This window comes from Hylaeus volcanicus, chromosome 3 (genome assembly GCF_026283585.1).
Source record: "Hylaeus volcanicus isolate JK05 chromosome 3, UHH_iyHylVolc1.0_haploid, whole genome shotgun sequence".
Classification (NCBI taxonomy): Eukaryota; Metazoa; Arthropoda; class Insecta; order Hymenoptera; family Colletidae; genus Hylaeus; species Hylaeus volcanicus.
In genome coordinates, this window is record NC_071978.1 from 16367635 (window position 1) to 16390931 (window position 23297).

The following is a 23297-nucleotide window of genomic DNA, read 5'->3' on the forward strand; positions in this document are numbered from 1 at the left end:
GTATATATCCATTGAAAATTAATTTTGTTTTTCATTAAAAAAAAAGTCATGTGTGGAGGGGTTAACATTGCGAATGAATCGCTTTGGAATGTTTCTTATCGTTGTCTATTATTTGAATGGTCCCTATCTCTGATCTAGACTGACTGGATCGAACCATCGACCGCGATCAGCATCCAAGGGAAAGGTTCAGCGACCAATGCGTTAAGCAGAGAAATTGGTTAATCGACTTAACCAGTTGATTGCTGATCGGTGTAAAGAGGGTTTAATCCTTTAATCATTTAAACGCGTGGCATTAATAGCGGGCGATAAAGTGGAGGGGATAGATTTAAAATAGCATTAGATAGGCAGAGCGGTTAGTCGGGCTCGAAGAGCGAGTTAGTCGTCGTCCAACCGTGTCAGCGATTGAGCAAATTGAAACGACGGTGCCGGTGGCACGTAATATGTCATACAGAATTACGGTAATTGCAGTGACTCGAATCGACCGCTTGCCCCCCCTAATAACAGGAGATACGCGACGCGATCCAGACAGATCGATCCACTCAACGATCCCCCTGAATCCTTGTTAACTCCGTTTTTCCAGTTTCTCGTTCACGAATCCCACCGCGCATAGTGGTTCGAAGTTACAAGTATGTAACAAGCGGCTAAAAATCAAACAATTCCAATTCGAAAACCGACGCTATTCTATTATACATTCATAACTAACTTTATCCCGAAATTAATTTATGCAGTAATAGTGCTGAGAAGTAATTTATTTTAATTATTTGGCCACGAGTAATTTACGTTGTAATTGTATTGCATTATTCTCAGTGAAATTGTGAAAGTGATATATATTTGTGTTAATGGTTGGATTTAAAAAATCAGAAATTGGGTACCTCGACGAGCAAATTACGATATGAGTAAAAACTCGACCCTTTGTTTATTTGAAATGTAGATGTCGGTGTAACGAAATTAGATTTCATGCGTGTTTTGGGACACTTTCTTCTTAACTTTTCCCAGTGGACATTGGTTTCCATTAAATTAAGTACTCATCGTATTTCACGGATAACGGAAAGAGAGTGCCACTTTCTACTAAGAAAGGGTTCTTCATTCAGAGATACAACCATTTTCTTTGTGATCATATGTGTCTAAGTAATATATTTTATTAGACAATGAAATATAGTGTTTATCGTTATGAGCTTCAAGTAGTGTGTTTACAAATAGCAAACAATTTTTACGATTTAAATTAAATTTATCATTTTAACGGGAGCGGGCAAGATTTTTGAATTGTCTTCTTTTTAAAAATTCTACTTTTTGTATTATTTAGAAACTCCTCGTGGTTTTGTAAAATAATGGATACTTTTAATTAAAATTCTTATAATTTAACGTAAAGGGTTTTCTAGAAGAGATTTTAAAAAAAATCGAAGATTTTAAAAAATGAAAGTACACATGATTGCAATTAAACGTGAAAAATGATACACTTTACATATCCACTACGATTACGTATGTTGTTATTAACATTTTGCCAACCTCAAGTTTTCATAAACTACACGCCATAACATGATTTAACTTAAACTTAAACTTGTATAACTCGTGCAATATACCTATTAATAAGATCATTTCGTATGTAATTTTATCATTATTATTAAAAATTATTTTTTCCTAATAAAATAATGTGTAAAAAAGTGTTTCTCTTGAATGCAAATAGAAAATCTTATAAACTGGACTTGGTGGAAGTTCAAAAGGGGCTAGAAGTGTTCACGTAACACTAGCAACATAATTCATCTCAAACATGTACATATTTGAATATATCGAACTTAATATATGTACGTATATTACATATGTAGATTTTCGAAAATTAACTCTTACCTAATATCTGTCGATATTATTTTTGAGTTTAGATTGCATGCAGTTAGCACAAACACGTTTACTATGCATATATTTCGTACCAAGAATGAAGATTTCTCCAATAAGTTGGCAATATGTTTAAAAACAAAATCTTAAACCCTCTTTTAAAAAGCACTTTACTACAATCCTTTTGTTTTATATTGATTTATGCAAATATAACACAACTTGTTAAAAATGTTATTTCTCATTATTAAACTGCGGATCTTTATGCGAAATAATGTGTACAAAAATCTTTGCAAATATAGCTACAGGAATTGAACCTAAATAAGAATTTTATAAACGTAAGCGTTACTTTACTTTAGTTTACTTTGCAATTTCTTGCACATTCAAATTTTCTAAAATTGTATAAAAATCCGCAGTTTACTTAGGACTTATGTAAGCAATGATCTTGTGATTTCGAACCATTTCGCAAAGTTGTTTTGCTTCGTCACGAAGCTTGAGTTCAAGCGTTTGAAAAAATTATTTTCAAGAAGGAATTCTATTGTGAACAAAATTTAATTGAATCCTTTTTAAATTTAATTGTCTCTAATTTAATTTCTCTTTAAATTTAACTTTCTTTTTGCGAAAGGTATTTTGAAAATTCCAGTCTATGAGCATGGGGACCTTTCTACGTTTGTTCGGGATCTCGACGGACGATAATCGAATAGATCAGGCGACAGGGTTGACGGAGAAACAAAAGAAATTAGTGCAGAACACATGGGCCGTGATAAGAAAGGACGAAGTTGGCTCTGGTATTGCCGTGATGACCGCGTAAGTGATATTTTATTCAAAATAAGAAACTGAACATAAATCTCTCCTATTTAAATTGCAATTCGATAACTTTTTGCTGCTTCACAATTTTTATCACTCAGAAGTATATTAAAATTTCTATGAGAAAAACGTTTTGTTTGTTTGCAAATTTAATGTTAAATTACGAAAGGCAAAACGATTTACGGACTTGAAACGCGGTTACTGGACTTTGTCAGGAACAACTTTTTTCAAGAATTAACAGCCAACAATTGTACGCATTGACTCGATATGTAATAATGTATAATCTAAACGTGATATACGTGTACCAATTTTAATCAATATTTGTGTATAGGTGATGATAAGAACTTACTTGTGAAATTTCAAAACCGAGGGTTGATACTAAATTTAACTTAACTCATAATTTCAAATTAAAAGATGAAATATTTATATAAAAGTTGCAAGCACGATGTAAGATATAATTTTTTCTGAGGAGTCCTTTATATATTATATATATGTAGATTGTATCAAGAAACTTGTGTAGCTGAATTCTACAAAACTATTGGTCATATTAAATTAATAAAGGAGAGAAGAAAGAAAAGTCAACAGTTATAATTACGTGATAAAAATGTTATGCACGAAATGTAAAAGTTATATTCGTCTGTGGCTAACTTGTAATAGTTATACATTTCTTCCAATTCGACCATAAATGCAATAGCATGGTACATATGTTACTTTTGTACTGTTGTGAAGACCAATACGTTATTGCTGTAATCTATTAGGGTTATCAATTCACTGGAACATTACGTATCATAACATTGAATTTGACCTTTTCTAATATAACATTAGTTGGTTATGCAAATCATGTAGCACGTCTGTGCATGTACATTACCTTTTTATTTGTTAAATTTTTTGTTAATTTCAAATGCTTCAATCGAAAGAGGTTCAATATGTTTCAGAGAGATTATTATATTTTTGAATTTAATATTTGCGAGAGATGTTAATAGACTAGTTTATATGTATACATATAATGAAGGCAAGTTTGTAGTCTAAAATAGCGTTGTTATTAATGTGTCGACTCATCTTTCCAAATTCTTTTTATTACGACTTATAAATAATGAAATTAAAACTGCAAAATTAAGATTATGAAAGTGTGTAATAATGTTGAATCTAAAAATGATAAAAGGACCGAAAAAATGGGTTTAACAAGGTTTGAGAACGTGGAGGGTAGCTATTTGCACAGTATAATTGACTGTAGTTGATTGTTTAAATAGTAAACACATAGAATGATATTTGAATATCGAATTGGACGTATAAATCCATATAGAGGATGCGTAAATATTGAAGTTTCTTCATACCTATAGTAGCATTATTTAGAATAGATCCACCCAATTATTGATAACGATATAAATGCAGAAAAAGTGGAAAGTAGTTGAAACTAAAAAATAATTGACGAAACTGGATTATCCTAGCCTTGCTGGTAATATCTGCGAACTTATAATAATTTATAAAATAAAATTTAAGATACTAATGATGCTTGTTTACGACTGTAGGATTTTACATCTTTAATAAAGTTTTTCGAAAATATTTTTCTTGTTGCGGTTTGAGTATTCGAAAATCTTCTCGAAACATATTTGACGTTTTCCAATAGAAATTTCTTAAATTAACAATAAGTTTCACGTATGATAATAATGTTTACGTGCTCAGATGCCGTGTTAAAAGAAGGATATTTTCAATACTATAGAACGGAACGTTCATGCAGAGTTATTGATAACCTTAATGTTATCACAGTGATGTAAAATCTATTCTACAACATCTTCCTATAAAAGATTTAGTGTAAAACATGTATATTTTTGTTATATGTTTTACGAAAATGTTACGAAACTTAGTTTCTTCACCACGGTCCTGTTTAATTCTTCAAGTACCATGTAACTCATTTTAGCATTCATTCTACTGTGTGCAAATGGGTTTTGATGAATCGTTGCACGTTTATGTTAATCATATCCTATTCGTGTGACAATGAAACGTCAACGTTCTGTGAGAATAAATCCCTATAAATAACGCCTTGAGAAAGAATTAAAAAACGATTTTCTGTGTATCTCGCGAAGTTGAATGGAACTTTTGCTGAATTTTATCTTGCACCAGAAAATGTTTAAATCTATTGTAAATTGTTATTTCTAGAAAAGTTGTAGTCAATCTCATGGAGTGTTTTGAGAAACAATTTAATCAGCTAACAAAAAATGTTTTTACTTATTATCTATTGCAATTACTAATTACTGCATTCTCGGAAATCCAATAAGAGAAAGTTCTTACAATCTGTAATAGTTGTTGTTATTGATAAGTTTATATCAATTTTACTTTATTTTTCAATTCTTTAGATTGGTTCTAAGTTTATGATTGGACTCTTGTCTTGTATTGTTAGTATTACGAGGTGCTGTGTGTGATTGGTTATAACGGTTACAAAGATCTACATATTTGAATAATATTTAGTACGCGCGCTGTTTCAACCATATAGTTTTTGATAATGCATAAATGATCGTTTAAATTTCATGACTGATTTTAAAACAAAATTTGAAACATCAAAAATAACAAAAATTACAAAATTTACCAGCCAATATCAACTTTACGTAAATTAACACATTTTTTATATTATCCGAAGCAACTCTTATTTTGCAAATATTGTCAACCCTTTAAAAGCTTTAATTAATTATTCGTTTCAGATTTTTTACAAAATATCCAGAATATCAGCGGTACTTTAGTGCCTTCAAGGACACTCCAATAGATGAACTGCCAGATAATAAAAGGTTTCAGGCTCATTGTGCTAGTGTAATTACGGCCTTAAGTAATGTTATCGATTCCTTGCACGACCCAGGATTAATGGAGGCAAGCTTAATCGGCTTGGCCGAGAGGCATAAAATTCGTGGCCAGAGAAAAGAAGAATTTCAGGTAGGAATACGATAGTAACAATAGAAAATCAACCACATTAGTACTATTCAACGGAGTTGCACGAATTAACATTTATAATAATAATTTATAATGATATAATAATCCTTATTACCTCTTCAATTTAATAAATGTTCTTTCGTTTAATCATATTTCTCAAATATGTGATCTGTGTTTTATTCGAACATTTGCTAATTGGTCGATGAAAAGTTAGCTAAAGTATATTTTAATTTAATATAATATTGTTTCATCATTTATTCATATTTCACAAATATAAATCCCGAATTTCAGATATCTCGATAAAGAAATGTCGGTATTTATATTTATCAAGTTAAATTGCTCTCCAGATACTTTTATTATATTAGATATCTTGTTCTTATACTCTACGTTTGGAAAGGATGTAGAATTTTCAAGTTATTCATTCTGCACGAAAAACAAATGCTTTAGGCAGAGAATCTTTCTATTATAGTGGAACAAGGAACTGCAGATGATGATAATTCTAATTCCGTAGATTATTGCTTGTGGAACATATATCCAACTTGAAATCAGTATACAGGTTGTTTCAAATATTTGTTTAATAGACGATTGCTTATGGAATGTAAACTTAATGTGAAATTATAATAGAATTTGTTACAAGCATTTGTTAAATTCTCGTATGTTATAGTGCTTTTTAATAATTACTTATATTAAAAATAAAGTCGATTTACGAAAAATTAGAAAATTAAGGATAATTTAGAAGGTAACCGAAGAATACGAAAGAAAATGTCCTTTTCTAAAAAGTAAATAATAGAGAAATGAAGGATACACGGAAAAAAGTAGAAATTAAAGGTTAAATAGGTATTAAATAAAACTTATTATTTTAACAAAATTATAATATATCAATATGATAATTATTATACTATAATGGAAGGTGTGAAATTACGTTATTATTCGAGCTTATAAAGTGAATGGCACGGTTTCAAATCACTTTAATTATCTAATAAATAGATAAACCAATAATGAAACCAATCGATGAAAGTATGTGAACCATTTTCTTTGGTTTCTAGAATTTGAAGGACGTGGTATTGGAAGTTCTTCGCCAAGCACTGGGAAAACAATTCACACCGGAAGTTGCAGAAGCATGGAGGAAAACTCTGGACGCGGCATTCACGAAAATTTATCAAGTTTATGATTCTTGAAGTACAAGTTACGACGTACGTGCGAAGATAATGCACCCTTTCTTTTTAATAAGCATTAAGTAATTATATACTGTATATAAAGCGCACCATTTTACACGTTCGTACAATTACAATGTACTCAAACAAAATGAAGAAATGTCTCGCGATCTGTTGCGCGTTTCAAACAAAATTATGATTGTTTTTATGTTGGGATTATTATTTTTCATGTATACTAATTTGTTATGTAATACATAAATGTACGCATTTATAATATGTATTATACATTTAATGTACCATTGTCTTCCTCAAGTGCAAGTCTTAACTGAAACCTCAATCTTTTCTTGCTTCATTCTGAAACAATGTTAAGGCACCATCATTTTTAAACGAAAGTGACGATAAAAATTAGGGATTTCAAGACCTTGTATTCGAAATGTTTGTTATTTTAATCGTGAATAATTCAAGTTTATATTCATTAGTTTTAATTCATCGTTAAAGTATCGAATTTTCTTTGCGAAATTTTTATTTTTTAAATGTCGTTGTGGATCATTTAAGCGAAAATAATTTTCTTACTTTCCTTTTGAAAATAGAATTTTCACGTTTGCACATGTTGTGGTGGACAAAAGAAAATTTAAAGGATAACAAATAGAAAAAGAACACGATAATAGTCCAAAAGAAGCTATATTTTCGAGCAATACCTCGTACAAAGTAATACAAGCAAGAAAACAAATAGCAATGAGGTAAATGTGTGTATTGTTCGAAACAATGAGACAAGATACTATTTGGGCAAAAGTAAGTTTAAGTACGTGCTTCTGTGATTATCTTGTTTATAATTACAGTGGATGTAGAAAGTATTCGTACACCGATCTATTCCAAAAAAAACTGTGTAAAATTGTAATTTATTAACTTATTTTTTATAAACAATGACATTTTACATATCCTCGGAAATCTCTAGAATAGATAGATTACAAAAACAAAAAATAGCTATTTATGTAAGTTGCGAAATTATCAAGAAAAAAACAATTAATCGATAGAAATGTTGGAGCAATAAGTATTCGCACAACTGTTAAAAAGTACTTTACTGGAAATTTGATGTTTTCTAATTCGTACGGAGCGATAAACTAATGTGTTTACTTTACAAACTCTGCTGTAAATGGTTCGTCATAAGAATCGTGCAAATACTTATTGCTTCTATACTTTTTACCCACTTTTCGCATTTTTTTGTTAATTTCACAAATTATAGTAACTAGTAAATGTTGTTTGGACTATATCGATTTTAGGGACTTCTGAGAATATGTAAAATATCATTGATTATAAAGAAAGCAGTTAAGAAACTACAATTTCACACAAAAGTTTTTTGGGAAATTGATCGGTATACGAATACATTCTACACCCACTCTACAGGGTGTCCAAGCCTTAGTGATATAGCGCTCTAACTCCAAAACTATCGGCCGAATGCAAAATTTCAAATATGAAAATTGTATGGTAAAGTGGGGCTCATGTTTCAGCGAGAAGGAATTTTTGTTAACTTTGTTATTTAACGAAATATGATGGTCAAGTTTCGTTTTTCAAATGGAACTATATATTTTTTTTTATACCATACGATAGTACTTTTCAAGACGAATTCATTAAGCTTTAATGTATTTACCCGATTTTTATTAGTTTTCAAGCTATAACGCTTCAAATTTTGCTAATTTTTAAGGAAAAGATTCGGTTCGACCCCGGGCGGTCCCATTGATGCGGTAAGCACCATGGGATTCTTGAGATTGATACGGAGAGTCTCGCTTACGATCCAGGCCCAAGGAAGGAAAATGGGAAAAGTAATGACTGCTACTGACGCATTACTTGTAGCGCCGAGAATTTTCTAGGTAGGTAATACTATTCCTATTTTCCTTCCATGGGCCTGGAATCCCAAGCGAGACTCTCCGTATCAATCTCAAGAATCCCATGGTGCTTACCGCATCAATGGGACCGCCCGGGGCCGAACCGAGTTTTTGACCATTATATCTCGTTAAATAACAAAGTTAACAAAAATTCCTTTTCGCTGAAACACTTTACCATGTAATTTCCATATTTGAAATTTTGCATTCGGCCGATAGTTTTGGAGTTAGAGCGCTATATCACTAAGGCTTGGACACCCTGTATATGCAAATTGTTGTCAGTATTTAGCATACTAAACATATATGTTCTCCTGTACTATCTATCACGATGTGTGATACACTATTAACTAAATTTTTTTAATATATTAAACATATTCTAATGCGGAAAAATTTTATTTCATTTCGCAAAATATCATCTTATTATCTCTTACCGAAGTACTCCTCAGTCTGCCAGATTTGATTAAATTATTGGCTGAACCATATTGTTTGTATTTGTCAAAAATTTGTTTAGCTCCTGTGAGTGAAATTTTATGTGTTTCTAATTTATTTAAATATTAATCCGTATGTCCAAAGACACGAGTGATTATTAAAAGCAATGTATTGCTATTTTGCTACTTTACGATGTCATTATTATATAGAAAATGTTAAACTTACTTTTGTCCGCAGCTCTTATCTTATGAAATATGTATGTACCATGTAAATACAATCGTATAAAAAAAGAATATCTATGCTATATGGAGTGAGGGGATACGCCACAATAGATAAGTATTACCAACAATACAAAACGATATAAAATCCCTACTATGGAAGTTATTGATATTCGTATATATAAACGTCATTTTCAAACTTTCTTTCGCCCATTCCACTATAGAATCCGAGATAACATAATCGAATTAATCATGCTATATGAGGATTATACATAATTTAAACTCGAGTGGTCAGAATTATATCAGAGGTTAATGTTTAAGTGTATTACACTTTGATCAACTAATTATTATCACTTTTATTTTATTTTATTTAAATGTCAAAGGTTAGCCAAAGACCTTACTTCTTAATCTCTTCATTGTATCTCATGCACGATGGTCATATTTTCTTTATCTTTGTTCCATCACTAAGGAAGTAAATTACTTTTTCATTGCTACTTGATTATTTCATGCTGATTTCATTTAAAAGTTTGAATAATAGAGAGCGCCAGAGTACAGAATGCAGGACTCGGTGACTTATTCTTGCAGGAATAAATTCGATTTTACAATATCATTTGCTCGTTGAATTCTGTCTTCTTTTATATCTTCTAAATGAGAAACGAATAGAATTCAAATAAAAATCGGGTTGAAAGGGTTAAAGAGTTCTCCTATGCTATAATATTGTGTTGACATCCTCCTTATAAAAACAGTTCGACTGACTTGTCATCAGTAAACGGCGATCTTTTCCGAAGATAATTATCCAAGGAACATAAGGATTTCGTACTTCCTCGGTGCACTGATATTTAGAACCCTATTTTTTTCGCGCGCAATCGAAAGTACTGAATTGTGGAATAAGCGGAGGGGTCAAGTGTCATCTAGAATTCTATACAACACTATTCATACGTAAGTATACCTCTCGTGGAAGGCTCTAAATGTGGAAATTGTGTCGAAGTTTCGTGCTCCGACTTGTTTCAGCCGAGGACGAAACTCGAGGAAAGTAGAACGAAAACAGGGAATGAAACGCAACCGAGAGCACGAAACAGTTGTTTGTGGAAATATTCTCGAAATAATTCATTTTTAGTCACTCGACGTCACGCACTCGGAAAAGTATCAGGCTGTATGGAAAGTTCGTGTCATTAGGTGATATTACACTATCAGCTATTAATTAGAATACAACATTTTTCGAGAAGGAACGCACGCAATGAGATATGTTGTGAAAAATTCATATTTATTGAAGTGGAATAATTATATTTGAATTTATTAATAAGGATTTCAAACAATTGGATAGATGATTTATGTTCCGTTTCATACACAAAAACGGAATCGACATATGTCTCCTTTTATTCATAACTCGGAGTAAAACGATTGAACTGTATTGTATTACGCGCTTCTTTCTCGAGATCAACCTGTAGTACCCATTTACCTGTAGTAAATGTTTCGCAAAAGGCATAAAGGAGATTTTTCCGATGTGGAAAACCAAAATAAGGATCTCGAGAGACGTCTTGAGAAGTTGGAAAAGGAAAATAGAAAGCTGAGGAGGAAAAAGAAGAGGAAGAGCCATCGTCGCAGGAATAGATCGAGTGATGCGGTTACTGACGAGTTGTCGTCGAGCGGATGTAAGATTGTTAGATTGTTTGTCTGATTTTTGTTCTAATTTACCGTTTTCTTTTTTCTCATTTATGGCTCTAACCTAAATGTAAAAAAAAAAAGAAAAAAAAAGAGGGAGAAGAAAAAGAAGAATGTATCTCGCAATTTGTTGACAACAGCCTCTAACCTGTAAAATGTCAAGTTTATTCACTCGTAGGCACTAACCTACGAGTGTCTTTTTTCCTTTTTTCCTTTTTTCCTCACTTTTATGGATTCTCGGGAGATGAATTTTTTTCTTCGATTCCGAAGAATTTTGCGAGTTTTTTCATCAGGCTCTAACCTGCTATGAAAGTTACTCATATTTTGAATATGAGAAACATGAAACAATATTTAGAACTAACCTATTATTGTCGGTCTGGATTTCCAGATCGTGACCGTTCCAGATATCCCAAAGCGAGATCTTTTAGTTCGGATCGGTGTGTTTCTTCAGTTCCTCCAGATAGGAGTGAACAAGAAGATAACCCAGCAGATGACAGGCAGGCAAGTCAGATGCATCGGGTTTTGCTGGATTCCACGAATCAGTTAACAAATCTACGGAACATCCCTGTCGATCATGTGCCACCGGTAGATTTAAGTGTGCCAGCGATATTGAACACAGAAGCTGCGTTAAGTTCTGATATTTTAGATATTTTTGGTAAGCGTATCTGCGAAGAAAGAGTCTTCGCTCCTCCAGTTCATAAAGATCTGGTGGTACGCTGCGAAGATGTTATTAAGGAGGGCCTGTCGGAGGAAATTAGAGTAGAGGTTCTGAAGAAATATCCACCTCCTAACAACTGTACGTCCATGGATCCTCCTAAACTAAATCCTGAGTTCAAATTTGTTGTCCAGGAGTTGATTCCGAAGAGGGATGACCGCATTCGGAAGAAACAGGAAAAGATTACTGTTTCTTTGGCTCTCGCAATGCAAGCAATGTCTATTGCTGTGAAGGGGAATGACAATCCTGAAATGCTGTCTTTAGTTAAATATTTGTTCGATTTGATCCAGCTATTGGCGGATCTGCAGCACGATGAGTCTTTTGTTCGTCGAAGCTTGATATTAGCCAATATCAACGCATCTCTTCGAGACACTGTCAACGCGTCAGGCTGCGGAGATTTCTTGTTTCATTTGGAAGAGGTGTTGAAAAATGCAAAAACGATGGAAATCTCTTGCAGAGATCTCAAAGTCGCTCAAAGATCGCAATCTTCGAAACAAGCAAAAAACTTGAGATTCCCGCCCTGTCAACGTCAGGCCAGGAATTATCCAGCGGCGTCGGCCGGGCAGAAGCCGAGGTATCACTTGTTATAAAAGAAGCAGCCGCAAACTTTCCAGAAAACTCGCTACCAGAGACGCGATCGCGATCGGAATCGAGATCGGGAACACTTGAGGAGACGTTAGAGCTTGGTGTAAGCCTTATAGTCGGTAGACTCGGTCTCTTTCAAGGTAAATGGGAAGATATAACCACTAACGAAAAAGTTTTGTCTTGGTTGAGGGGTTATAAGATCCTTTTTTGCTCGAAAATTAAACAGATCGTGCCTCCGAGTTTTCGGATATTTCACAATTAACGAAAGATTTAAAATCAGTCAATTAATTGACGAATTATTAGTTAAAGGTGCAGTTCAGACGTGTCAGTCGAGTGAGGGACAATTGTCTCGAGTTATTATCTAGTTCCTAAACCGGATGGATCCAGTAGGTTTGTTCTAAACTTGAAGGCTCTGAATCAGTTTGTTGAAACCACTCATTTTAAACTCGAAGATGATCGAACGGCCTCAAAGTTATTAAGTTCCGATTCTTTCTTAACAACTCTTGATCTTAAGGACGCCTATTATACAATTCCGATCCATGTATCTCATAGGAAGTATTTGACATTTATTTTCGATAAGTACTATTATTATTGCCTTTTGGCTTGTCAACTGCGTCTTGCGTGTTTACTAAAATCTTAAAACCCGTAGTAGCTTACTTACGCTAGTCGGGTTTAATTTCGGTCATTTACATCGATGACATTCTTTTAATACGAGACTCATTTGAGCAATGCTCAATTAATGTAACGAAATCTAGTTTGTTCCTCGAATCTTTAGGTTTTCTCATTAATAAAAAGAAAAGTCAGATGACACCGAAGAAAACTTGTCAATTTCTCGGTTTTGTCTGATTCTGTTAAGATGACAGTTGAATTACCGACGGAAAAGAAACTTCGGCTCAGAAGCGAAATCAGAAAGATTAGAGTAAACCAAGAATATAAGATTAGAGATTTCGCTAAACTTGTGAGCACTTTAGTTTCGTACTGTCCAGCGGTACAGTACGATATGGTTTATACCAAGGCATTCGAGAGGGCTAAATATCTCGCTCTTCGTAAGAATAATGATGATTACGAGGGTCTTATAGCTATCACTCGAGATGTTATGGATGAACTTGAGTGGTGGAAGGCAACTGGTTCGGTGTCTCCTAACCCAATTAGAAATTCATTGTTTGATCTTGAATTATTTACAGACACCTCACTCCCAGGCTGGGGAGCTTTCTGCAAAAGTACAAACGAGAGAACGCACGGTCACTGGTCGTCGCAAGAGAAAGCTCGACATATAAATTTTTTGGAGTTGTCTGCAGCATTCTTTGACTTGAAATCTTTTGCAGATCATTTCTACGATAAACAGATTTGCTCCGAGTTGATAATACGACCGCGAATTCTTACATAAACAGAATGGGCGGCGTTCAGTTCGAGAATTTGAATAGATTGTCTAAAGATTTATAAAAGCCTTTTTTCTTTTACACCTTTTCACCATTCTCGATCATTCTGCGAGTCTTGCAAAAAATTAAGAATGAGAGATCAAAGGGTATTATTGTGGTACCTGAGTGGCCTTCTCAATCGTGGTTCCTTATTTTTCAGTCCCTGTTAATCTCAAAACCGATAAAGTTTAGACCTAATTCGAGTATAGTTGTTCGCTCCAACAGGAACAGGTTGAAATTTTTGAAGAACCTTTCTCTGGTTCTAGGAGTCTTGTCCGGATGGGCTTCGAGATGAAGGAGGTTCCAAAAGATTCAATGAAAATATTGTTGGCATCGTTCAGCGACTCATCATGGAGACAATATGATTCCGCTTTGAGGAAATGCTGGTCTTTTTGCCAAACGAGAAAAATCAGCCCGTACTCAAATTCTGTTTCAGATGTTTTAACTTTTCTGACAGAAACATTTGAAAATACAGGTTCTCAGGGCACATTGAAGTCCTATAAATCCGCTATTTCATTGCTCGTAGGGCCAGAGCTAGCTCAGGATTTTAGGTTAAAAAGATTTTGTCAAGCCAACGAGTAAATTGAGGCCGTTGAGTCCTAAGTATGGGATCCGAAGATGGTTTTAGATTATTTAATTACGTTGCTGCCAAATGAGAAAATGAACTTGAGAGACTTGTCGTTAAAACTTACCATCTTGCTCGCTCTTACTACGGGTCATCAAATGCAAACTTTTTCGCTAATGAAATTAGAAAATATTCAGCGTAAAAGTAATGCATTAGAAATTAAGATTCCTGCACATATAAAAAAAAAAAAAGGACATCGAGCGAAAATAGGAATCAACCAGTATTGGTGCTCCCTTTTTTATTCAGCAAACGTCAAAGTTTGTGTTGCTTCGGCTTTGGAGTGTTATATCGCGTGTTGGAGTGTTATATTCGGGGATCAGAAAGTTCGCTGTTCGTATCGTTTAAAAAACCGCTTGGGGCTGTTTGGAGCTCAATCTCTTAGTCGTTGGATCAAAGAAGTTCTGCGTAAAAGCGGGCTAGACACAAATATTTTCACCGTTTATGCCACGAGCCACGTATCGACTTCGGCGGCGAAGAGAAAGGGACTTGATTTAAATACTTTAAGACGAACTGGACTTTAAGTTGGACTGTCAACTCCCAAACTTTTGCAAAATTTTATAATTTACCGTTATTGAATCCTACTGATTCTTTTGCTAACACGACATTAGGTGATTAAAAAAGATAGTTGTGTTTGGAGTAGAGAAAAATGTTCTATTCTTTATATGTAAAAAAGTTCTGGGTAAAGTAATGCTTATAAAGGCTCTTTTTTACTTTACTTTCGTTTTATCGCCGTAACATGCGTTGAACATCTACAGGTTGATCTGGAGAAAGAGGCGCGTAATACAATTATATGATTAAACGAACTTACCTAAGTGAAGTTCTATCATAATTGTATGAAGCGACTCTTTCGAAATGATCAACCCCACCCTATAAATCTCTAAGTCAATCTTTCGTCATTGACACCCATATAATTGTTACGGCGTTGCTTTGAAATAATGAGGCATGACGGGCGTGCAGATAGGGGAGGCGATGCCCGCCCCTTTTCTTATTTTTAGCTTTGAAGTTTGTGGCGATATCGGCGGGAAATGGGGGTACTACAGGTTGATCATCTCGAAAGAGGCGCTTCATACATTAGGATAGAACTTCACTTAGGTAAGTTCGTTTAATCATATAATTATTAAATACCAAAGTAAGTAGAAACGGCGAGCAATGGATAGACAGACGCAGACGAGTCAGACAGTGACGTGACATCACGCGTAATCGAAGAATCGTAATCCATTTGTCTCGATCCATTGACAAAATTCGTCGGATACTTGAATGCATTACACTCGCTTTTCTTCCTGTTCCCCCGTCACCCAAATGAATCGAGTCGATCTGCCGTCATTTAGTTTTCCCTAAACTTTTCATCGGAATACATCAGACACGGTTCTGATCGAAGTTTTCGCGTCAAGGTAAACGGACGCGATATCAGACACGGTTCTGATTTTAATTCACGTATCAATTGGTTGTTAGAATCTCTGATATTCAACTCATTCTGGTTCTACAGCAGGTCTACATATGATTGATTGAATGAGGTCGACCATCCAGACTTCGTTAACCATCTTCGTTTTCCACAATCAATCAGTCGAATAATCTTTGGATTTAGCCAATTGATATGTTGATTTACGAGTGATTTGTCGAATAGAGTTCAACACGTGCATTTGTCGAAAAATCAATTGCCACGGTATCGAAAATTAACACAACGAGAGACGACGCGTCTAGGGCAGCAATTGTCAGATGCAGCCCTATCGATAAGTCTACTGAGAATTCCGAGACGAAGCGCAAGATCACTCAATATTAATTTGGCGCGTGATTATTGGATTGTTTTGTGTGTGTGTGTGTGTGTGTTTTATTTAAATTCTCAGCGTAAATGCACATAACAATTTCTTTAAATTTTCCTTTCGTTAAGGGGGGATTTTGCATACTCGAATTTTCACTTATTTAGATCTTGACAAAATTCCCTTAATGGCAAATCATTCTAGACGTGACCCAGATTTAACCCAGACTTCACTCAGACAACTCTTTGGTCGACATAAAAAAGTTCTGAGAAATGTTGAAAGGATGGAATTTTCAAATGACGTGTATGAAGTAGAAAGCTTTGTGGAACACAATTGCACCTACATCATCCAATAAATCTATATTAGAATTTAAATATGCTGATTTTAATTTTTCTTAGAAATTGGTACGAATTTTCTGGACAATCCAATACATTCATTCACGAACTACACCCATCCTTCGTTGAAACTTTAAACCTTCAGTTTTCATTGCTGAAATTATGATCCAGTGTGGATAATTTTTTTTTTAAAGTGGTTTTGTGTCACGTAGCATTTGATACTTTGTCATTAGTCGACTGCGGATGTTTATACAAATTCATACTTTTACAGGTACAAATAAGAAATTGAGATTTAAATTTTAACCGGTGACATGGTTTTGTGTAATGTAATTGGTGACGAGCGGTCTGACAGGCTGCTGTCGTATTTAGTTTATAAAATATAAATTAAATATGGTAGTTTACCCTAGTGTTTATGTAGTGTTAACAAACTCATTAACGGAAAAATGAAAAGGGTGAAATGATGTTTTGCTGGCGTCACAGACCGCACGTCACCAGTTAAAGGTTAAATAAAAGTTTGTCTTATCTTTTAAACAGTATTTATAACATGTACTTTACTGTTGATATTTGATAGATTATTAGATTTATGCACGTCTTTACGCATTTTCCCATATTTCCACGTGTCATAAATGCATAAACATCCGCAGTCTAGTCATTAGCGACGGTTTTTATTGAGTTTCTATTTAGTTAGTGTGGACAATTTTGTTAATTTCTATGTTTATAGAAAAAGAATAAAATAAAAATAACTGCTCAGAGCGAAGCTTTTAAAAGTATTGAAGAATTTAGATCATGTAGTTTTCAAATTTGTTATGGTAGCATGTCAAAAAATGTTAAAATATGTCTCGAATAATTCCGAAAGTATGAATGTGTTTTTCTCGAAATGCTACTCTCCAAATATATTATCATGATAATTTAAAAACTGCATGTCAAATGGAGTTAAAACTACGCTACATTTCAGAGTATGTCCTAAAGTATTATATCGTCGATATGGTGGTCAATTACTATTTTTTTCGGGTCACTAAAAGTATGAATTGCGTGAAGAAATGTCGTTATTTTGTGGATTTTCTTTTAATATTTCTGTTCTCCAGTTCAGATGGAAACCACATTCACAATGAATAAAATAAAATCCTTCTTCATTGATTTTGTCCACGATTGCGTTTGACGTGATGGTGGAATATTGTGAATTTCGAAACAAATCGAGCAGAATAGTTGTAAAATTAAAATTTTGCATTTACATGGATTGATAAACTTACCATGTTTCAGATGGTTATGTCAATTATTTGTTTAAACCGAAAACTAGTGCGACTACGGATGTGGTGATGGATCGAACCAAAACTTTAGGCTTTGGAACATTTTTTCGGAAATATAATTTTCTAAAAGTATTTCAAAGTTTGAAAGTTTATCTTTTGCGTGGACATGCCTACGTTAAACTACATATCTACCAAATTTGATATAAAAAGTTTGATTCGTTTTGAATAGTTATGGCCAAGTACGCGGAGCTAGATTATGTGGAATAATAAAAATATCCAGGGAGCTTTACAATCTCTATCGGTGACACTATCGTTAAGTATGTGCATTTATTTCGTTTTGATTTCTCGACTTCTTGTATCTGTTCAAATTCGAACATTGAATTTCTTCTATGTATTTCTCTATTCATTATACGATACATCGGAAGTTTTACAAAAGAAAAATAATTCGATTTAATGATAACTAAATTGACGTTGATTTCAAAATTTCCTTACTTCCTGAGTTCAATGTTAGGAATCCAACGATTTACAAGTTAAACGGTTAAACGTTGAATATCTAAAGTTAAGAACTTTTAGGGTATTTGGCTGCTTAATGCGACGCTGTATTGACTTTTACTGATGCTGTGTTGGTCAATTAGGTAGGGAATGTCATTCTTCTGATCACTTGTTGTAAACAGATGTTCGTAGACGACGTGCGTTTGTGTGCGATAAATCAAAACTTACAAGCATGTCGAATGGGCGAAACCCACTATAAAATTAGATTTGAACCTACTCCGACAATATTTTCGTAACATATTGTACCATTTTAATGTCATTCCCTCGCCCTCCTCTACAGAGACAAATAAAGAAATAACACAAAAATACATAACAATATAAATTTTTGTTTAATCTTGCACCACCTAGGAACACCTGTTTACAACAAGTGATCGGAAGAATGACATTACCTACCTAATTGACCATCAAAGCATCGGTAAAAGCCAATATGGCGTCGCATTAACCAGTCAAATATGTCAAAAGTGCTCGACTTTAAATACTCATAACTTTTAAACTGTTGGATTCCTAACATTAAAACTTCCATTTTTATGATCTACTAAAATCTACTAAACGATATAAAAAAAGTAAATAATTTTTAGTGCCCCGAAGTAAAATTCAACCAAAAATTTCTTTACCTCCTGTTTTCAATTTTCAAAGTTTCAAAGTTCATTAGATATTTTTTCGCTTGTCCAGGCGCAATGATTCTACACCATTAATTATAACTCTCTCACAAATTGCAGTTTAATATTGAAGTGTAGTACGTTCGTAGTTTAATTTGTCCACCTTCCAGTAATAAGATAAATGTTTAATAAAATTACATACCTGTTTCCGAACAAAATTTTCCAAAGGTAACAACGTTTTTTTAGACTTGATGCACTATTATAACTCCTTAGGATACGTAACGATCGCTTACCTACGGAGAGTCGAGGAATTTTAAGGATGTTTTTACTTTCGAAATACTCTTGGATGCAGATATCGATATGTTGGATAAGGTTCGAATCTAGAAACCGTACCCGTGGAATAGTTATTCTATCACTGATAGAAGTATCTGGAGTTGCGTTCATCTTATAAACATCGCAGTTGCTACAAGATAACGACACTGCTCTTGAGTAGAAAACAATGATAGTCTTCGCAGATTTCTGTAGTCGCTAGTACTGTTACTTCCGATATCATGAAACTTATATCATCGACAAGAATGCTCAGATTGAACATAATCGATAATTCATTATCAACGATTTTTTTTAGATAGTATTATTTAGTACTGCAGCATGTAATGTTACAATATGTCACCTTCGCTAATATCAGCTATATTTTACAAGTAATAGTATGACACCAGTTTTTGCTACTACACGTTGTAAGTATATATGGAACGGTTGCGTGGTTGACAAGTTCCTTTCCAATCCGTCTTAAATTCATATTTTGTAAAAATTCTGATTATTTATTATAAATTCTTCTATAATATTTCCGAATTTGTCTTGAACATTGTTGTAAAAGTGTTGTTATAATAAATAGAACAAAAAATAGATTATAAGCGTACAATGATTTTCAATGTGTTTCGATCCAAAAGAACTTTATTTTAAAAATGTCTTATATTCGTTTTGATAATATATAGGGTGGGGCATTTAAATGGGAACGCTCGAGTGTCTTTAATATTTATGATTCGCTGAAAAAATCTTTAAGACAAAGTTACACTGTTTGAAGGGACATCATTTTTTAAGTTTTCGATATTCGTCCTTGTTATTTTTTTAAGTGGAATCATAATCTTTTTTTGTACACGTTTATAGAGCATGGAAAGACATAATCATCTACCTTGGTAATACACCTAGTACCATTCCTATCATTTAATCGCGTTTTAGACTGTTGTTACTTCCTAAAGCGATTTTCTTAAAATATTATTTAATAATAAAATGACAGAGCAAAAAGTTTTGCTTACCTTTGAGGTGCAAAATCATTTATTATTGTAGGACTTACTTTTTTTTTTTTTTTTAACATTTAGACTAGAATATGTCCTTAACCTAATAACTGACAATGAGATAGAAGTTGTCTGATGTATGATAGGTGCCAGATTATGTAAAAAAAACTGTGAACTAAAGAAAATCAAGATTGACTAAAGATAACAATTTTAAGAAAAATACGTGCAACGTATTTATACGTTAAAATACGTGAATATTACGTGCAGATCTAATTTCGTTATTTTATTAACGACAACGAGATCCATATAATCTAGAAAAGACAGGAATAATCAATCTTATATAGAGTACTGACTAAAATTATAGGCTAAACACGATGTATTATATGTTTCACACCACATAAATTCAAATATACCATACAAATGTGATTTTGGTTAGGTTCGGATTACCCAAGGGACCATGCGATTTGAAATAATATAAATAAATGAATATATAAAAAAAGAAAACAATGTAAGAATTATTTACCAAGGTAAAATAAAAATAACATTAACAAGGTCCTGTAATTTATTTTTAATACGTCTTCTCTTTGCAATAGTCAAAATGTTTTATATCTGTAATTGTTTATTTCATTACATTGTTGGCACTGGGAGAAAAGTAGATTTCTCTGTATTAACAATTAGTAAATTCAATACAATACAATTTATACAATTTATTCAAACCTTAAAATGCATATTTGACATGATACTGTTAATGGTAGAGCTCAAGCCTTAAGGTTATTCCTTGAAATTGTCATTGTACTAAGTATAGTATCGTTGGTAAACATTTTCTTGTAATCGTTGTAGTTTTTAAATAATACTGTTAATTAGTTGTTAACGTTTTAAGGTATAAATTTTAGTGGCCTTGACTGACTGCTCACTATGATCTTACTTCGCATGTAGGCGAACTACGTGACCAAATGTAAGATGAGATTCTGTTATCGTCTGCATTTTAGCAAGACACTCGCAGACGGTACATTGTAATTCATTGTTCGCTTCCACAAATTCAACGAGTACGTCTAAAAAGTTAGTTTTAAACGGATCAGGAAAGAACCGCTTATCGGATTGACCAAATTGTAATTTATAGAAAACAAGGAACACGCGTATTAGCCATTGGTGAGTTATTTTTGTTGTTGGTAATTTTATTTTTTTTGTAAAATTTAGAATCCATGCAAAATTAAATACGTTTGCATGTATTGCATACGTTTTCCATACATTTTTCATATTAGCAAACATGATAAATACACAAAACATGTAATTTAGTAATAATAATTTCTTAAATGCATATGATTGTATATATGTAGTTGTACTTCAAAGAGTAATGTTTAAATTCGAGGAGTGAATAAGTTGCAAAGGAGGACACACTTAAAATGGGTTCTATACTGAGTTACTTCTACGGATATCCCGACGATGGTATCCTTGACCCAAATGTCGGATTAACCGGAAAAGAAAAGAGACTTGTGAGAGAAACCTGGAATACAATCTATGCGAATTCTGTAAATACTGGCGTTGCTATTATGTCAAGGTGAGAGCTCATACTTATACAATATGGCCGATCATTACTATTACCAGCGACAATATGATCATTTTACACTAAAATACAGTGGATACTGTGGATAAAAAAGGTACTGACACACTCACTTTTATTTAAATATTTCTTTGTATTAAGTTGTTTATTAAGGCTAAAACGTCCAAGTAAGTCAATTTGATTCATGTATGTTGCACTTCATGTTAAAACCGCTGGAGTATTAGCGACACTTCTGTCACAACTTATAACGCGTTGGCTGCCAGACTAAATCACGTGAAAATTTCTACAAAGTTAATATTTATCTCGGAACTATTGAAGATTAGATAATTTAACATTTGTCGTGGTATTTAATTTCTTAACCTCGCCAAATTCACGAATTCCTACCCAGATCTATTTTTATTCTCGTCTTACCTACGGAATTAATCTTTTTAATTTCGCAATGAAAAGTTCTGCCATTCATTTCTGAGTGAGACGTGGCGTCCAACGTGTTAATGACAATTATTGAAATGGGATTAAACTAATTAAATTGATAAATTCATTTGCCCCTTTGTTCTTTATTTTCGTATATGTATATCGTAATATTTTGTATTACTAGGATACATGAAGATATTAATAAATAAATATATTAAAAGAAAAAGGAGTGTGTCAATATATTTTTCACTCAATATATACAATAAAATTTTCTCCTACGAGGCTTTATTTAAAAAAAAAAGACAATTTAAAAAATTCTTAGAGTACGATTACGATATACTACGACTTAATTAACGCGTCTATTTATAATTGGCTATTTCTACTTATTTTGTTGTTCCTAAACGTTAATTTTGTAGTAATTCTGCCTTAAAGTACAGTTTCGTTATTTCAAGTCGAGAAATAATTCTAGAAACATTGAATACGTACTAGAGATAATCAAATAATGAATTAAACTTAAAATGACAAATGTACTATTTTGTAATACGGCAAAAACGATACGCCACAGCATAAGTTTCTGTATGTACTTGGCAATTTCTCCAAAATTGTTGAAAACAAAATGTTTCCATTTCGAGACGATTCTAGGTTTAAAACCAAAGAGATTATACAGGGTGTCCCAAAAGTCGCGTAGGAGCCGGAAATGGGGGGTAGCTGAGACGATTCTGAACAACAATTCTTTTCCTTTGCAAAAATGTCGGATGGGGCTTCGTTAAGGAGATATTAACAGAAAACCGCGACCAATTAGAACGTGCGTATACCGTTGAAGCGGCCGTGGTAGTGAAGGCAACGCGCTGGGAGCCGCGCTTGTACACGACAAGTGACTCGACACGTGCATCGACGGACATTGGACGCGGCCGTTTAGCGCGTAGCCTTCGCTACCACGGCCGCTCCAACGGTATATGCGCGCTTTGATTGGTCGTGGTTTCCTGTTAATATCTCCTTATCGACGCCCCATCCGACATTTTTGCAAAGGAAATTGTTGTTCAGAATCGTCTCAGCTACTCCCCATTTCCGGCTCCTACGCGACTTTTGGGACACCCTGTATACATAGATACACTGCTTCAAACAATTAGCGGGACAGTTTTTCAAACCGTCGTAACTATGGGAGTTTTCAACCGATTGAAATGAAACTGCGTGAAGAGTACTTTTGAAGTGTCCCCTAGGCGTGTGTAAAGTTGCATTGGCGAGGGTTGACGCGAGGGGGTTAATTCACCCCCCTAAAGGGGAGGGTGTAGAAAAACGCCTCT

At 33.6% G+C, this 23297-nt stretch overlaps 3 protein-coding genes and 1 long non-coding RNA gene across 11 annotated transcripts in view; 3 read left to right on the top strand and 1 right to left on the bottom strand.

The window, feature by feature from the left end:
- LOC128874457 (facilitated trehalose transporter Tret1-like) overlaps positions 1–23297 on the bottom strand; it is a 34015-nt gene that overhangs the window by 8675 nt on the left and 2043 nt on the right. The window contains exon 1 of one of the 3 annotated variants that reach the window (XM_054119259.1): positions 19023–19188. The exons of 1 other annotated variant lie outside the window; for it this stretch is intronic. In XM_054119259.1, the coding sequence (XP_053975234.1) occupies positions 19023–19173 (151 nt within the window). In that variant the 5' untranslated portion in view covers positions 19174–19188. Of the gene's footprint in view, positions 1–18931; positions 19189–23297 lie in introns of those variants that run through there. One more of the 3 variants, XM_054119260.1, reaches the window with a different exon arrangement.
- On the top strand, positions 311–6987 carry LOC128874458 (globin-like). Of its 3 annotated transcripts, none has more exons than XM_054119263.1 (4): positions 311–458; positions 2453–2634; positions 5331–5556; positions 6600–6987. In XM_054119263.1, the coding sequence occupies exons 2-4, from the start codon at positions 2474–2476 to the stop codon at positions 6729–6731; spliced, it is 519 nt and encodes a 172-aa protein (XP_053975238.1). In that variant the 5' UTR covers positions 311–458; positions 2453–2473; the 3' UTR covers positions 6732–6987. The 3 variants fall into 3 exon arrangements, with proteins under 3 accessions (XP_053975238.1, XP_053975237.1, XP_053975239.1); XM_054119262.1 differs by having other exon boundaries at positions 340–458; positions 2471–2634; XM_054119264.1 differs by lacking the exon at positions 311–458 and adding an exon at positions 518–626.
- LOC128874461 (uncharacterized) lies at positions 12060–13465 on the top strand. Its single transcript, XR_008456645.1, has 3 exons — positions 12060–12336; positions 12500–12582; positions 13381–13465. It is a non-coding gene; the product is annotated as an uncharacterized LOC128874461 (long non-coding RNA).
- LOC128874459 (cytoglobin-1-like) overlaps positions 19447–23297 on the top strand; it is a 21669-nt gene continuing 17818 nt past the window's right edge. For 2 of the 4 annotated variants that reach the window (XR_008456644.1, XM_054119265.1), the window contains exons 1-3: positions 19447–19463; positions 20902–21170; positions 21359–21579. Coding sequence is in view for 3 of the 4 variants with exons in the window: in XM_054119265.1 (XP_053975240.1) it covers positions 21425–21579 (155 nt within the window). In the remaining variant the exon portion in view is untranslated. The remainder of the gene's footprint in view (positions 19464–20901; positions 21171–21358; positions 21580–23297) is intronic. The other 2 variants (XM_054119266.1, XM_054119267.1) reach the window with 2 other exon arrangements.